This window comes from Myotis nattereri (assembly GCF_964212035.1).
Source record: "Myotis nattereri genome assembly, chromosome: 6".
Taxonomy (NCBI): domain Eukaryota; kingdom Metazoa; phylum Chordata; class Mammalia; order Chiroptera; family Vespertilionidae; genus Myotis; species Myotis nattereri.
Window position 1 is genome coordinate 78562758 of NC_138081.1, and position 16567 is coordinate 78579324.

The 16567-nt window shown below is 40.1% G+C and overlaps 1 protein-coding gene across 1 annotated transcript; it reads left to right on the top strand.

The window, feature by feature from the left end:
- The first annotated feature begins 167 nt into the window (after window positions 1-167).
- Window positions 168-15410, top strand: LOC308521407 (pantetheine hydrolase VNN2-like). Its single transcript, XM_081094427.1, has 7 exons — window positions 168-399; window positions 524-654; window positions 3597-3789; window positions 5488-5776; window positions 7923-8296; window positions 9723-9893; window positions 14610-15410. Exons 1-7 carry the CDS (start codon window positions 187-189, stop codon window positions 14790-14792), a joined length of 1554 nt encoding a protein of 517 aa, XP_080950553.1. The 5' UTR covers window positions 168-186; the 3' UTR covers window positions 14793-15410.
- The last annotated feature ends 1157 nt before the right edge of the window (window positions 15411-16567 follow it).

The following is a 16567-nucleotide window of genomic DNA, read 5'->3' on the forward strand; positions in this document are numbered from 1 at the left end:
TCAATAGTAGATGTTGTACAATCTTTGTAATGCCTTTTTATTGTATTCATTTAATGGCAATATTTTCCTCTTAAAAGTGGGTTGGGTATAATATTCATAAGATTATAAAATAAGCACTCGTGCGCCGCCCTTTATAAATGCTACAGGAATTTTACTTGCACTTTCAGAAATCTCTAGACATTGGCCATGCTCACTTCCTCCTTTCAAGCCTCTGTGGCAGTTTTTGCCCTGGTTATCCTGCATGTCAGTGCCCGGGATACATTTATAGCTGCCGTGTATGAACATGCTGTCCTAAGGCCAAAGGGCACAGAAACACCTGTTTCTCGGGACGATGCCTTGCTCCTTATGAACAAGAATATAGATATTCTGGAGAAAGCGATCAAGCAGGCAGCTGAGCAGGTATTCTTTTATTTCTACTAATCTTAACCCATGGCAGGGACATGAAATCTGGCGGAAGGTTGCAGTGTTGCATTGTCTGTGTTACACGTGGAGACACACTTCTGATTGGACTTGTTTTGAATAGGGTGCTCAAATTATCGTGACTCCAGAAGATGCACTTTATGGATGGAAATTTACCAGGGAAACCATTTTCCCTTATCTGGAGGATATCCCAGACCCTCAGGTGGACTGGATTCCATGTCGAGATCCCCAAAGGTATTGTCTCTATCCTAGTTGTTTGTGCAAAAGTGCGGCAATTCTCTAAAATGCGCATGTTCACCACAGCAACATGATAAATCCTGAATTATCATGTATCTGGTGGTATGTTATTGGTATATTTATCTTGGCATTTGTTAGATTTAAAAAATTGTGCTTAGAAACCATTTAATATCTTTATTCAATTTAGAGAAAATTTAGGACATTTCTAAGTAGGACTGCTGATAAAGGGGTAGAGGATCTCATGGATACAAGTAGTAAATTAATTTATGAAGTGGACAGTGGGTTGTGTTTGGAAAATATTTCCATGTCTCTATTTAAAGGTACCATGTTGCATTTGTATTGGAATCTGCTTCTCAGGCAGAAAGACCTGACTGTGTACTCTCTAGTGCAGCAGTTCTCAACCTGTGGGTCGCGACCCCTTTGGCGGTCGAACGACCCTTTCACAGGGCTCGCCTAAGACCATCCTGCATATCAGATATTTACATTATGATTCATAACAGTAGCAACATTACAGTTATGAAGTAGCAATGAAAATAATTTTATGGTTGAGTCACAACATGAGGAACTGTATTTAAAGGGCCAGAAGGTTGAGAACCACTGCTCTAGTGAATCATAAGACTTATGCTATGAAACTTTGCATGTTCCTAGGCTCATAAAGGTAATTTTCCTGAGAAGAAGTAATCTAGGAATGTAATCTAGGAATCTAATGCAACATATTTAATAGACATGGATGTATGTTTAATATACAATTCCTACTTCCTAATAAGACTTGGAGGTTATTGAGGTACAGATTGTATACTTCAAACCTTTCAGGGAAAGGTCTCTCACTCTATCCCACTTCTTCTTACTCATCTCTCAGATCCTCTCACTCTGTTGCCCTCTCATACTCTCTCATTCTTTTATCTCAAATGAAATTTATGTAACATTCCTCGGCCATATTTTTGCTGGAGGATTATAGCTACCACACTTCTTTAGGCACTCCTGGTTATTCTGACATTTATATAAGGACTACCAGGAAAGGGCTTTTCTTTGCTCTAGGGAGATTAACTGCGAGAGAGAGAGAGAGAGAGAGAGAGAGAGAATATTGGGTTACATGACCTCGGACAATTTCCTCTTCCCACCCTTCCTGTCCTGAGCTGATTTCTCTATGGTGTTTGTAAGAAATTTTATTTCATGTAAAAAAGAGGCCAATAGATGGACAGTCTTTCTGCATAGAAGTTTTGGGAATTGGGATGGCCCATTTATTTTTAATCTCATAGTATGATTGAGTTCTGGATTTCCTGTTAAAAACAACATATGATGCAAATGTATGGATGAGTCAAAGGTCACAGTAACTATGGGAACTAGTAAATGTTGGGCGACAGGTTCTTCCATATGGTTAGTAAGTGCCTCTTTCATAGCCATACAGTAGAAGAAAAACATTTTGACAGAAAATTGGCTTGCATTATCATCAGATATAGTCAAATTTAAATAATCTTTTCATTCATTCAACCATTTTTTAAAAATATTTTTTTATTGATTTCAGAGAAGAAGGGAGAGGGAGAGAGAGATGAAAACATCAATGATGAGAGAGAATCGTTGATCATTGGCTGTCTCCTGCCCAGCTCCCACCAGGGATTGAGCCCGCAACCTGGGTACATGCCCTTGACCAGAATTGAACCCAGGAATTGAACCCAGGAATCAAACCCAGGACCCTTTGAGTCCACAGGCCTGCACCCTATTTACTGAGCCAAACCAGCTAGGACAGATTTCCTTCTTTTTACGGCCATGTACTATTCCATTGTATAAATGTACCCTAGCTTTTTTATCCAGTCATCCACTGATGGGCACTTGGGCTGTTTCCAGATCTTGGTAATTGTAAATAATGCTGCTATAAACAGAGGAGTGCATGTATTCTTTAGAATTGGTGTTTTGGGATTCTTAGGATCTATTCCCAGAAGTGGGATCACTGGATCAAAAGGAAGTTTTATTTTTAATTTTTTGAGGAATCTCCATACTGTTGCCCACAGTGGCTACCCCAGTCTGCATTCCCACCAGCAGTGTACAAGGATTCCCCTTTCTCCATATGCTCGCCAGCAGTTGTTGTTTATTGACTTATTGATGGTAGCCATTCTGGCAGGTGTGAAGTGAATCTCATTGTGGTGTTAATTCTCTGATGATTAGTGATGTTGAGCATTTTTTCATATATCTATCGACCATCTATCTGTCCTATTGTTATTATTGTTTATATATGAAGTAACTAAATACTTTTTAAAGTTGAAATGCCTTTTTTATTGCGATATAATTGGCATATAACATTGTGTAAATTTAAGGTGTATCATGTGTTAAATTGATATGTTTATATATTGCAATATGATTACCACCATAGCTCCAGTTAATCCCTCTATTATGTCATATAACTATCATTTCTTGTTGTGGTAAGGACAATAAAATCTAGTCTCACCCTGACCGGTTTGGATCAGTGGATAGAGCGTCAGCCTGTGGACTGAAGGGTCCTGGGTTCGATTCCAGTCAAGGGCATGTACCTTGGTTGCAGGCACATCCCCAGTAGGGGGTGTGCAGGAGGCAGCTGATCGATGCTTCTCTCTCATCGATGTTTCTAACTCTCTATCCCTCTCCCTTCCTTTCTGTAAAAAATCAATAAAATGTATAGTTTTTAAAAAAAGATCTAGTCTCTAAGCAACTTTAAAGTCTATAATACAATATTATTATCTGTATGCTGTGCATTAGACCTTCAAGACTTATTTACCTACTAGTTGCAAGTTTGTACTCTTAAACCACATATTCTCAATTCCCCTATCTTCTGGCCCCTGGTAACCACTATTCTACTCTGTTTCTGTGAATTCAGTCTTTTTAGATTCCACAAATAAGTGATATTATACAGTATTTGTCTTTCTCTGTCTGACTTATTAAAATCTCTTCATTAAAATTTGATTTAGATTTGGTCACACACCCATACAAACAAGACTCAGCTGCCTGGCCAAGAACAACTCTATCTATGTCTTGGCAAATATTGGGGACAAAAAGCGATGTAATTCTCAGGACTCCACATGTCCTCCTAATGGCTATTATCAGTACAATACCAACGTGGTGTATGATGCAAAGGGACAGTTGGTGGCACGTTACCACAAGGTAAGAGAGGGTGGGTATGTAGAATGATGACTGTTATGAGGGGGATGAATGCTGTGTTTAGTATTTTGAGCTTTATTCCCCAAATATGATGTTATTAGAGATTTTTTTTTAAGGCAAACACTAAAGAAAGTCACATTTTAGAAAAAACTAATCTGGGAAAAAAAATGTAGGCAAAGAGCTATTAGAAACATGTTGCAATAGTCCATGATTGAGATAAATCATTCTGTGTATAAAAACGTAATTTTAATATTAATTCAAAGGATACCAAGGTGACTGCGGTTTGGATACCATTTAATACTGAAATGATATAAAGATGTTTCCAAATTGCATGAATGAGTTTTACAGAAGTTAATTTCCCTGTTTTCTATCAAATTACAAAAACTATCTTTCCCTTTATTTTTCATACCAGTTAACTGAATTACCCTCTTATGAATTTAAGGTTAGATCAGAAAATTTTTACTTTCAACTCTGAATTAAAAGAGCAAAATAACCTTTAGCCATAATTTTATACCAAATTGGCAGGGAGAGAGCCAGCCTTCTAAGTGGATATGGGATATGCATGTCAGTGTGTACATCCTCTTCCACACCCACCCACACTTTTTCTAAGCATCTTAAATTGTATCTTTTAACAATTTCTCCACCCAGAATCTTTTGAGTGGAGAAATAATCTGCTGGAAGTCCCAGTTGAAATGTAAGGAGTGATATTAACCCAATTGTTTTTCAATGCTTTTGATCACATACGGCTGCAGAAAAAAAATTGTATATTTATTTTTCTATTTCTAAATAAAACACAGTCCTAGTGGTTTTGCTCAGTGGATAGAGCGTTGGCCTGCAGACCGAAGGGTCCCAGGTTCAAGTCTGGTCAAGGGTATGTCCCTCGGTTGCAGGCTCCTCCCTGGTGCAGGCCGTCGGGGGGGCTCCTGCAGAAGGCAGCCCATTGATGTGTTTCTCTCACATCGATATTTCTCTCTGTCTTTCCCATTCTTTTTCATAATCCCTAAAAATCAATGGAAAAATATCCTTGGGTGAGGATTAAAAAAACAAAACAAAAATAAATAAGTAAGTAAGTAAGTAAGTAAGTAAATAAATAAATAAATAAATAAAACAATCACATACTTTCAAACAGCTTCCTTACAGTTTCCTTCATTTTGTGGGTTTTGACAACTTCTTTTCATTTATAATTTCAGCAATTTTGAAAGTTCTGAAATTATTTTGGATGGGACACTGTAAAGAGGGAGGTAGCATCCCTCATCCACTGAACAGATGCTTATTGTGCATCTATTTTGTTTCTAGGGGTCAGGGCTCCAATAATAGCATTCTTCTTTGGATCCCTGACACCTAAAAACGTTAAAAAAGCTTCTTCAGCTTTTAAGAAAGTCATAACCTATAATTTATGGAAAGTTATCTGTCTTCTAATTTGGGCAGGCTGGGGTTGGGGAGGAGATATTGTATTCCTTTTCCTTGGCCTTTTACTTCCAATAACCAGTCTCATTCACTGCCTATAGAGTCTCAGTTGTTGACCATAACCAAATCTATTACTAACTTTGGAGGGGTTTTTTTTCCCCTTCTCTTTCTTTCTTTCTTTCTTTCTTTCTTTCTTTCTTTCTTTCTTTCTTTCTTCTTTCTTTTTTTTTTTTTAACAAGTCATCTCTTCAGTAAAGAAGCTTTTCCTGGTTTTGTCTTATGCATTTGTTACAGTACCACCTCTACTCTGAGCCTCAGTTTGATGTCCCTGAAAAGCCAGAGCTGGTGACTTTCGACACCACCTTTGGAAGGTTTGGCATTTTCACATGCTTCGATATACTCTTCCACGACCCTGCTGTGGCCCTGGTGAAAGACTTCCATGTGGACACCATACTGTATCCCACAGCATGGATGAATGTTTTGCCACATCTGTCAGCTATTGAATTCCACTCAGCTTGGGCTATGGGCATGAGAGTTAATCTTCTTGCGGCAAATATACACCATGTGCAACAAAATATGACAGGTAATTTATGACCAGATGAGGTTTGCAGATAATACTTCTAAATGCAGAGAAGCTAATGCCTCAGATGTGAGCTGTCATAACTTTTTGCTTCTTTATAGGGACTAACCACTATATTTTTCAACTTTTCACACATACACTCAAAGCCTAGTGACTGATTTTTAAAAAACATATTTTTGGGAGAGATCAACCAAAGGACTTGTATGCATGCATATAAGCCTAACCAATGGACACAGATACCAGGGGAGTGAAGGCATGAGTGGGGGGATGGGGGGACAATGGGGGGATAAGGACACATATGTAATATCTTACTCAATAAAGAAAAAATATTTTTTTTAATTTATTTCAGAAAGGAAGGGAGAGAGAGAGATAAAAACATCAATGAGAATCATTGATTTTATCAGAGAGATAAAAACATCATCAGAGAGAATCACCGATTGGCTGCCTCCTGCATACCCCCAACACCCCCTACTGGAGATCAAGCCTACAACCCAGGCATGTGCCCTTGACTAGAATCGAACCCGGGACCCTTCAGTCCGCAGGCTGATGCTACCCACTAAGCCAAACAGGCTAGGGCCCTAGTGACTGATTTGAGCAGCTATGGTTACATTAAGACCTTTCTGTGCATTATTTCTTTATCCTCACAACTCTGAGAGATGAGTACTACCATCCACTTTTATAGATTAGAAACCTGAGACACAGAGCACGCAAGTAACTTGCCAAAGGCTACCAGCTAGTGCAGGGGTCCTCAAACTACGGCCCGTGGGACACATGCGGCCTGCCGAAAACATTTGTTTTTTTACTTCAAAATAAGATATGTGCAGTGTGCATAGGAATTGGTTCATAGTTTTTTTTTAAACTATAGTCCGGCCCTCCAACGGTCTGAGGGACAGTGAACTGGCCCCCTGTTTAAAAAGTTTGAGGACCCCTGAGCTAGTGAGTGGCAAAGCATGGAAGTAAACATGATTTGCTCAAACATTGGCAAAGGACAGAGGAGCATATTAATTGGTATGTTGTTTGGAACAATTTACCTTCACAGTAAAAAGTAGCTTAAAACGACAAACATTTATTATCTCACCTTTTCTATCGGTCACTACTTGGGACTAGCTTAACTGGGGGATCTTGGCTCAGACTATCTCCTTGGGTTACGTCAAGCCCTTAGCTGGGCTAATGGTCATCTGAAGCCTTGAGTGGGGCTGGCAGGCCTGTTTCCAGGAGGGCTGCCTCACGTGGCTGTATAGGCAGGATCCCTTAGTTCAGCGGTTCTCAACCTGTGGGTCACGACCCCTTTGGCGATTGAGCAACCCTTTCACAGGGGTCTCCCAAGACCATCCTGCATATCAGATATTTACATTATGATTCATAACAGTAGCAACATTACAGTTATGAAGTAGCAACGAAAATAATTTTATGGTTGGGTCACAACATGAGGAACTGTATTTAAAGGGCCAGAAGGTTGAGAACCACTGCCTTAGTTCCTCAGGGAATATGGGCAGGAGACCTTCATTACTTGCCACTTGGGCCGTTCCATAGGCTTTGTGATGTATCCTCATGACATGGCAGCTGACTTTCTTTAGATTGATGATAGATAGATGATAGATAGATAGATAGATAGATAGATAGATAGATAGATAGAGAAAGAGTGAGTGAGAGAGAGCGGGAGCTGCACTGCTGTTTTTATTAATCACACACCATCACTTCTGCCGTGTTCCATTCATTAGAAGTGAGTTGCAAAGTCCAGCCTGCACTCAAAGGGAAAGGAATTAGGCCTACCCATTGGAGAGAAGAGTGTTGAAAAATTTGGGAGTGATATGGAAACACCAGCATAGTGGGGACCGGGAGAGAATTTTGTATTACCGTTCCCTACCTTTCATGTACTCCCAAATACAAAGACTTTTATATTGCTTTTAATTTTCCACAGTGCTCATAAACATTCCTGTTACAGTCAACGTTTATTTGACACCAGACATCAAACGTCTATTATGCTCCCTCAGTAGAGAACAGGAGAAGCGCTTGGGTGTTCCCTGTAACTAGAAGCCTGTGTGCTGCCTCGTTGGGACCAACGTGGCGATGTGACCATGTGCTCAGTTCTGATGGGGAAACTGGCAGTGTTGGTTTTGTATTAAAAACACTCTTTTTCCATTCGCAGGCAGTGGTATTTATGCACCACATTCGCCCCGAGCATACCATTATGATACGGAAACAGACTCGGGAAGGCTCCTTCTTTCAGAAGTGGATTCGCGTCCCCGAACCTCTCCTGCCTACCCCACAGCCGTGGACTGGAGTGCCTATGCCACAAACATCAAACCATTCCCAGTCCAGAAAAATACTTTCAGTGGGTTTATTTCCCGAGATGCATTCAACTTCACAGCACTTTTTGAAAATGCAGGAAATCTTACAGTCTGTCACAAAGATCTCTGCTGTCACTTAAGCTACAGAATGTTAAGAAAAGAAGAGAATGAAGTGTATGTTCTAGGAGCTTTCACAGGACTTCACGGCCGAAGGAGAAGAGAGTACTGGCAGGTAATCTCAGCTCAGGTGAAAGGGAGCGAGCGCTTAGGTATCAGTGAGTTATAGGGTTCGCCTTCCATGTTTGCCCCAGCGAGCCAAGTGCTTTTTCTCTGCATGACTCCACACATTGCCAATACAGTATTACACACGTGTGCGTGCGCGTGCACACACACACACACACACACACACACACACACTAGGAGTAAAGATGATATTTGCAATAGAAGTTAACTACAATCGGATTGCTTGCTTAGAGCACACCCTATCTAATAATAGACAAACACGGTAATTGACCGTACCTGCGCTACACCTCCCATTGGCTAATCAGCATGATATGCAAATTAGCCGCCAACAAAGATGGCGGCTAATTTGCATGTACTGGCTGGAAGCAAAGACTGAAGACACCATAGAAGGAAGCCAAGCAAAGGAGCTGAGGTAGCAGAGACAGGCGGGAGAGAAGCGGCAGAGATGGGCGGGGTAGGAGCCGCAGAGACGGGAGCGAAGCCCTATTCTTGCAGGAATCCTCCTGCAACGGGCCTCTAGTTCAGGGGTGGGCAAACTTTTTGACTCGAGGGCCACAATGGATTCTTAAACTGGACCGGATGGCTGGAACAAAAGCATGGATGGAGTGTTTGTGTGAACTAATATAAATTCAAAGTAAACATCATTACATAAAAGGGTACGGTCTTTTTTTTTTTTTTAGTTTTATTCATTTCAAACGGGCTGGATCCGGCCCGTGGGCCGTAGTTTGCCCACAGCTGCTCTAGTTTAGGAGAATATTTATTAACCTGACCATGATGATTTTCTATTTGACTAATGAACTAGTTTACATATTATAGTGAACCTCAATAAAGCTTTCTTATGCAGTTTTCCCAATGTATTTGAATATAAACAGTTTTGTTTTAACTTTTAAAGTCAACACTGAGTAGGAATATCACTTTGATCTTAGTCTCTCTTGTCATCAGATGTTTTTTCATTTTATTTCTTTCCAATGACAAATATTTAAAATTCAAACTTTCATATAGTGTTGCCTATGCATTTGTATCTCATTATACTCTGTATCCCACTGCCCTCTCTTATACAAAAGATATGGAGGAAAAGGGATGGTCAAAATTTTAAACATAATATTAGCTTTAGTACTACTGTTGCAGAGAGATCTCTACTCTCTTGGGCCAACTAATAATCTGATGCGCCAAACTAATGGTTTAGGTCTAATTCTCAACTGAGTTCTTTTTTCCATCCATTTGTTGCCCAGGAGGTGGGCTTGGTTCTCAAATCATTGGCCATTTCCAATAAAGCTGTTAATAATAAGAAACATGATCCAAATCTTCTATCAAATGAGGAAATAGTTACTTTGCTATAGTTATAAACTGAGTCAACCATTCTAGTACAAGTAAGATGTAAGGCATTGTATTTTATCTACATCTGTTCTACATAGGTATGCACCATGCTGAAATGCAAAACGACTAATCTGACAACTTGTGGACAACCGGTAGAAACAGCTTTGACAAGGTTTGACATATTCTCCCTAAGTGGTACATTCAGAACAGAGTATGTTTTTCCTGAAGTGCTACTTACTAAAGTTCAACTGTCACCTGGAAAATTTGAGGTAGGAGGACTTGAAGAGTATTTTTATTTTATCTGTTCTCTGAAGCCAAGCAAAGTAGGTTATGGCAACTGTATCACTTAACTTTTACTGTGTAGCCAACTTCCTCAGACCTTAATGGCTTTAGGTAATAACCATTTTTTAGCTGGTACTTTGTGGCTGACTCTGTGAACTGACTGTGGCTAGGCTCTTCTGGTTTGGAACAGGCTTCGCTGGTCTTGGCTGGGCTCATTCATGCATCTGCCACTAGCTGGTGATTGGGCTGGTTTGTGATGGCCTTGTCTTAGACAGCTGGAATGAGTGGGGTCACTCTCTCCCTGTGTTCTCTCCTCTTCCAGCAAGCTTGGACTTGAAGGAGTCCAAGAGCTTCAAGAGGGAAAGCCACAATGGGCAAGTTTTTCTCAAGTATCTGCTTACACCATGTTTGTGAATGTCTCATTAGCTAAAGCAAGTCACATGCCCAAAGTAGTTTCAAAGGTTAGAGAAATAAATGATACAGATCTCTCAACGGATAGAGCTGTAAAATCACATTGCAGAAGGGCATGCATAAAGGAGGAGGAAATATCTGGGCCGTTTTTACATTTACAGCAAGTAATTCTAAAGTGATGACACTTGGTTGGAATAAATAACATGATAAGATACCTAGAACCTGTGAGCTCAAGGCCCCATTTGTTGAAAAATATTTGTTTACAGATTTTCAATGTCCTTTTGTTGCATGTGGAAACAAATGTAAAATCAGATATTTATTTTACAAATTATAGTGGCTATAACCAAGTTAATTTATAAATTAAGCTGGTCTCAAATTAGAATTAAGACTCTAAGTTTTTATCTGCTAGTCCACACACACTCAACCAGTTTGAACCTTCATGTCTTCTCTGAGTTGTGGCAAACAGAGGCAGGATTACAGTAACGAGGGTACAGTCACTGCATTTTTTTATAAGAAAAATAAGATCTACATTAATTCACCTAAAGCATTAAGCAAGAAAGTCTTTAAAATGCAGATTGCTGATGGTCATGCCTGCCTGTATTATCAGATTTGGATATATCATATTTATAAAAATATTTAATTCTATGAAACCAACAGAATGGTTTCTCTTAAAGCTGAGAAACCCAGGGAACGGGAATCCTTGGTTGCCTTACAACCTGGTTAGGTAGAATGTCATGAGCAAATGAAGCTGGAATAAAAGCTTAAATGCCAAGTACAGAAAATTATAATCAGATATGAAGTGAGGGCTCTGGAACTATAATCTAGCAGTTCAAAGGTGGCCAGGCTGGCACAAATAAGTATAGATGAATTGAAAATATGTGAGGCCACTTCAAGTGAGAGAAAGGAGAGCAGGGTTCATACAGATCAGGGGTCAGGTAGTATGGGGGCCCTGTATTCTCATAATCCCTGCCATGTAAACTGAACACACAATCTAATCTCTAGTCTTCTGGGTAGTACTTTGATATTATCCCCCTCCCCGCTTGTCATGTACTCATAGAAATGTATCTGTCTCATTGAGAAATTACCCTAGAGTGAGACTGAGCACTTAGGTCACAAAAGCATCGCATTTACGGAGAAAGACAAAAAACTTATGGAGTTTTCCAGAACAGATTAAAAGTCCAGAACCAGAGCCCTGACTGGTGGTCCAATTGGTTGGAGCATTGTCTGGTACACCAAAAGGTGGTGGGCGGATTTGGTATCCAGAGTGTGAGTTTGATCCCCAGCCAGAGCATGTGTGGGAGGCAACCAATCGATGTTTCTCTCTCACATTGATATCTATCCTCCCTCCCTCCTTCCCTCCCTCCCTCCCTCCCTCCCTCCCTCCCTCCCTCCCTCCCTCCCTCCCTATCTCTAAAAATCATTTTTAAAATAAGTCCTGAGCCAGAAATGCCATTTTACTTTCACTCTGAACCATGTTGGTATTTGGAGAAGTTAGATAGTGGTAGTTGATGAGGGGGTGGAGAGCATGAAGAAACTAGGACATAGTTATTTACTTTGTTTGTCTTACTTTAAAAAAAAAAAAAAAAAAAAAAAGACCCCAGATGGTTTTAGGTAGCTGGGAACAACAATTAGAGAGTGATACAAGAGAGCAAATAGTTAAATGCTTAACAGTATATTATTTGTAGGTCTCAACTCAACAATTCTCAGAACTTGTCACACTGTCTCCCATGCCTGGGCACTGGCCCTTCATTCTTTCATGGAAGCGGGTAAGGGAGGGAGGGAGGGAGGGAGGTAGGGAGGGAGGAAGGAAGGAAGGAAGGAAGGAAGGAAGGAAGGAAGGAAGGAAGGAAGAGAGGGAGGAAGGGAGGAAGGAAAGAAGGAAGGAAGAAAGGGAGGGAGGGAAGGAGAGAGGGAGGGAGGGAAGGAGAGAGGGAGGGAGGAAGGAAGGAGTTGCACTATCCTTTAAGTTGGGTACTGTATGGTACATTTATCATTTGGATCATGTCTCATCTTCTCCAGCTTATTTGTTGAAAGAAGAAATAAGATATAGTTTACATCAAAAAGATATAAAAGATGCACTTGCCAGCTGGTAGGCAGGGTTTTGGTGTAACAATGCTTGGAGGGAGCTCCATGGCCAGAGTACTGGTCTTCATTTCTCAAGTAGAGATTCCCTATGGCATTACTTACCCTGAAGTTCATCATATTCTAATGAGCAGACACTAACCAAACTCACAAGATGACAACAGAGAGGACCAATTTGTTACTTTTAAAAATAGATTCACTTACCTGGAGAAAAATAACTTTTGCCTCAAGAAGGCTATCCATTGGCAAGTCCTCTCAAACACTGAAGCTATGGATCAGAAGTTTGTTTTGTGAGCACAGGATTAAAACAAAAGGGATTGGGTATTCATGGAACAGATTATCGTAAAGCTTTGCAAGCCTAAGATAAGGTGCTTCTCCTCTGCAGGGCTGGTTATCTGAGACCACGTTGAATCTGGGTGCTTACTTTCTTCAAAAAGGCCAAATAAACTAAAATCAAATCTTGATTAAAAAAAAAATTATTTTCCTAGAGACCTTTCAAGTCATGGCCCTACTGTTTTTTGTTGTTGTTGTTATTTGTTTTTGTTTTTGTTTTTAATATATATATTTTATTGACTTTCTACAGAGAGGAAGGGAGAGAGAGAGTTAGAAACATCGATGAGAGAGAAACATCGATCAGCTGCCTCCTGCACATCTCCTACTGGGGATGTGCCCGCAACCCAGGTACATGCCCTTGACCGGAATCGAACCTAGGACCTTTCAGTCCGCAGGCCGACGCTCTATCCACTGAGCCAAACTGGTTTCGGCCATGGCCCTTCTGTTAACATTGTTTTTAGAGTGATCAGAAGATAGGTTTGCATATATATATTTCAGAGAGGAAGAAAGAGGGAGAGAGAGATAGAAACATCAATGATGAGAGAGAATCATTGATCAGCTGCCTCCTGCACAACCCACACTGGGGATTGAGCCCGCAACCCAGGCGTATGCCCTGACTGAGAATCAAACTGTGATCTCCTGGTCATAGGTTGATGCTCAACCACTGAGCCATGCTGGCCAGGCAGAAGACAGGTTTTTTATATGAGTCACGCTGGCCATGTCTGCTGGAATACTACTATTTCCTTGACTGATGCACTCTCCTCAGAAAATATTTACACATTATCTTACAGGATCACTTCTGCAGGGATTTCAACACATTTGCTGTGTGTCTTTCCCCACCCCTAGTTTTATGCTAAAAATCTGAAATGTCATTGACCATAACCACAAATGTAGGAAATATCTTGCTGTAATGTTTTAGGGAACTTCATGCAAGTCAGTTAAACTTAACCCCTGAATTTCCTATCCATAAAAGGCATAGAATATCTTTCTCACTGATTTGGTGAGGTTCAAATGTGATAATTCATGTGAAAGCATTTAGTGAACAGGGAAGCATTATACAAATATCAGGATGCATTTTTAAGTTCTTAGTATTAAAGGTTTATCTTAACCAAGTTCATTAACCACTGGTAGGAAAAGCTTGCCAGAAATAAGCCACAGGATTGGAAGAATAGATCAATGTGCCAATGGGCTGGAGACCAGGACCCTTTTCAGATCCAGTAAATCATAATCTCGTGAAGGTGGGACCTGTACTTTTTCAGATTTCCACAGGTGATTTTGATGGGTAAGAACTACCAGTGTAAGGGACTAATCAAATATATTTAGTATACAGTGCTTAAGTGGCTAGTGAATTGTGTAGTGTATTTTAGGAAAAAGCCTATATAATAAAAGGCTTATATGCAAATTGACCGAATGGCAGAACGACCGGTTGCTATGACATGCACTGACCACCAGGGGGGCAGATGCTCAATGCAGGAGCTGTCTCCTGGTGGCCAGTGTGCTCCCACAGGGGGAGTGCCACTCAGCCAGAAGCCCTGAGCCAGGCTCATGGCTGGCGAGCACAGCGGCGTTGGCAGGAGCCTCTCCCATCTCCGCAGCAGCGCTACAGATGTCTGACTGACCCCCGCGAGGGTGGGGGAGTGGGCCTAAGCTGTCAGTCAGACATCCCCTGAGGGCTCCTGGACTGCGAGAGGGAGCAGGCCAGGCTGAGGGAACCCCCCAACTGCACAAATTTTATGCACCAGGTGTCTAGTGTCTCATAAGAAACCAGTAGAAAAGCTAGAACTACTTAATCAAAATAGGACTATTTAAAAAATATTATTCTGTTTGTAATGCATATTTTCATGAAACTGACTATCCTTTTTCCACTGTTTCTTTAGGTACTAAAAGATGGGCGTTTGGTAAACAAGAATGGACCCTCTGAACCTATTCTGACAGTGTCACTCTTTGGGAGATGGTACACTAAGGACTCACATTCCAGCTCAGGAGGGATCAGCAATTTGGAAACAACTAACTTGCTAATAGCCACTTTTTTAATGATCATAGCTTTGCAAATATTATGATGGTATAGGACATCACTTTTTCACATTTATTTTTGCAGCATATATTTTGCTAAATGTGTTTATCGGCTTTTCAAGTTTACTAAGAAACTTTGAAGGGCGATCTCAATGGTATAGACCAGTGATGGCGAACCTATGACACGCGTGTCAGAGGTGACACGCGAACTCATTTTTTTGGTTGATTTTTCTTTGTTAAATGGCATTTAAATGTATAAAATAAGTATCAAAAATATAAATCTTTGTTTTACTATGGTTGCAAATATACAAAAAATTCTATATGTGACACGGCACCAGAGTGAAGTTAGGGTTTTTCAAAATGCTGACACGCTGAGCTCAAAAGGTTTGCCATTACTGGTATAGACCAATGATTTCCAAATATGTACATTTCTCATCTTGAATTATTTTTAAGTATTATGGTAATTTTGCCGCCTGGTACTTAGGTCAGATAAAGGAGGATCAAATCTTAACTCTAACCATATTTGCTGTGACCTTGTGTGTGCTAGTGTGCATGAGGGGCAGCGTGAGAGCTTCAGGGTCATTGTAAGCAGAGTTGTGGCCTTTGAAGACAGAGAGTCTTATGACTGAATTCCATTTAACATTAAAGACAATTTGCATTCACCTACTTTTCTGTGCTAATGATTAGGGGGAAATTTGCTTCCCAATCAGATGGTAATATTGAAGTTTATCTTCACAATGAAAGTTGTTTTGAGATGTTCTAGAAGCAATGAGAGCTAGTCCAGGTTCATATCAAAGGAGACCTGATTCAGGGCATTCATAGCCTTGAACTATCTCACCTGAAGGCTGTGGTATAATTTAACAGGCTCCAAATCCCATAAGACAAAGGTCATGACTGTTAATAGTAACACTGTTTTCAGCATTGGGTAGTCTGCTTTAAAAAATTCTCTCTCTCTCTCTCTCTCTCTCTCTCTCTCTCTCTCTCTCTCTATATATATATATATATATATATATATATATATATATATATATATATTGCTACTCCAAATACAGTGTATTTGTTATAGATCATTTAATGCAAATATTCTTAAAATTAAGGAAATAAACTTTCAGAATTTTTTAGATTTCATATCTCCAAAATTATTTTAAGCCTAATACTTGCACATTAAAATATCACAATTGAGGCGTTTATGCTTTGTTTTTATATATTGTATATATACTCCTTATAGATTAAACTTGAATCTTCTATTAAAATGCAATAGGCAGCCCTAGCCGGCTTGGCTCAGTGGATAGAGCATCAGCCTGTGGACTGAAGGGTCCCAGGTTCAATTCCAGCCAAGGACACATGCCTGGGTTGCGGGCTCGATCCCCAGTGGGGGGCATGCAGGAGGCAGCCGATCAATGATTCTCTCTCATCATTGATGTTTCTGTTTCTCTCTCCTTCTCCTTTCCTCTCTGATATCAATAAAGAAATATATTTTTTTTTTAAAAAAAAAGGCAGTAGGCAATGAACCTAAAAAACAGTGGGTGGCAGTTGCTCCATAGAAGACAATGTCAAGTGGAGGAAAAAGAGAGGAGGCAAGCCATGCTGGGCTCAAAGAGAGAGCCTGCCTGGGGCTTAGAAATTGCAAAGCCCTATGGAGTTTCCTTATGAAACAGAACTTATTAAAAAAACAAATGCATATTCAAAATTATTTTTAAATTATTATGAAAATGTTCCCCACATACAGATATGTGTAAAGGATTGCATATTAGTCATCTGTGTACCCACTGCTCAGTTGTACAATAACAGGTTATGAATAGAGTGGCATCTTTTGTATCGT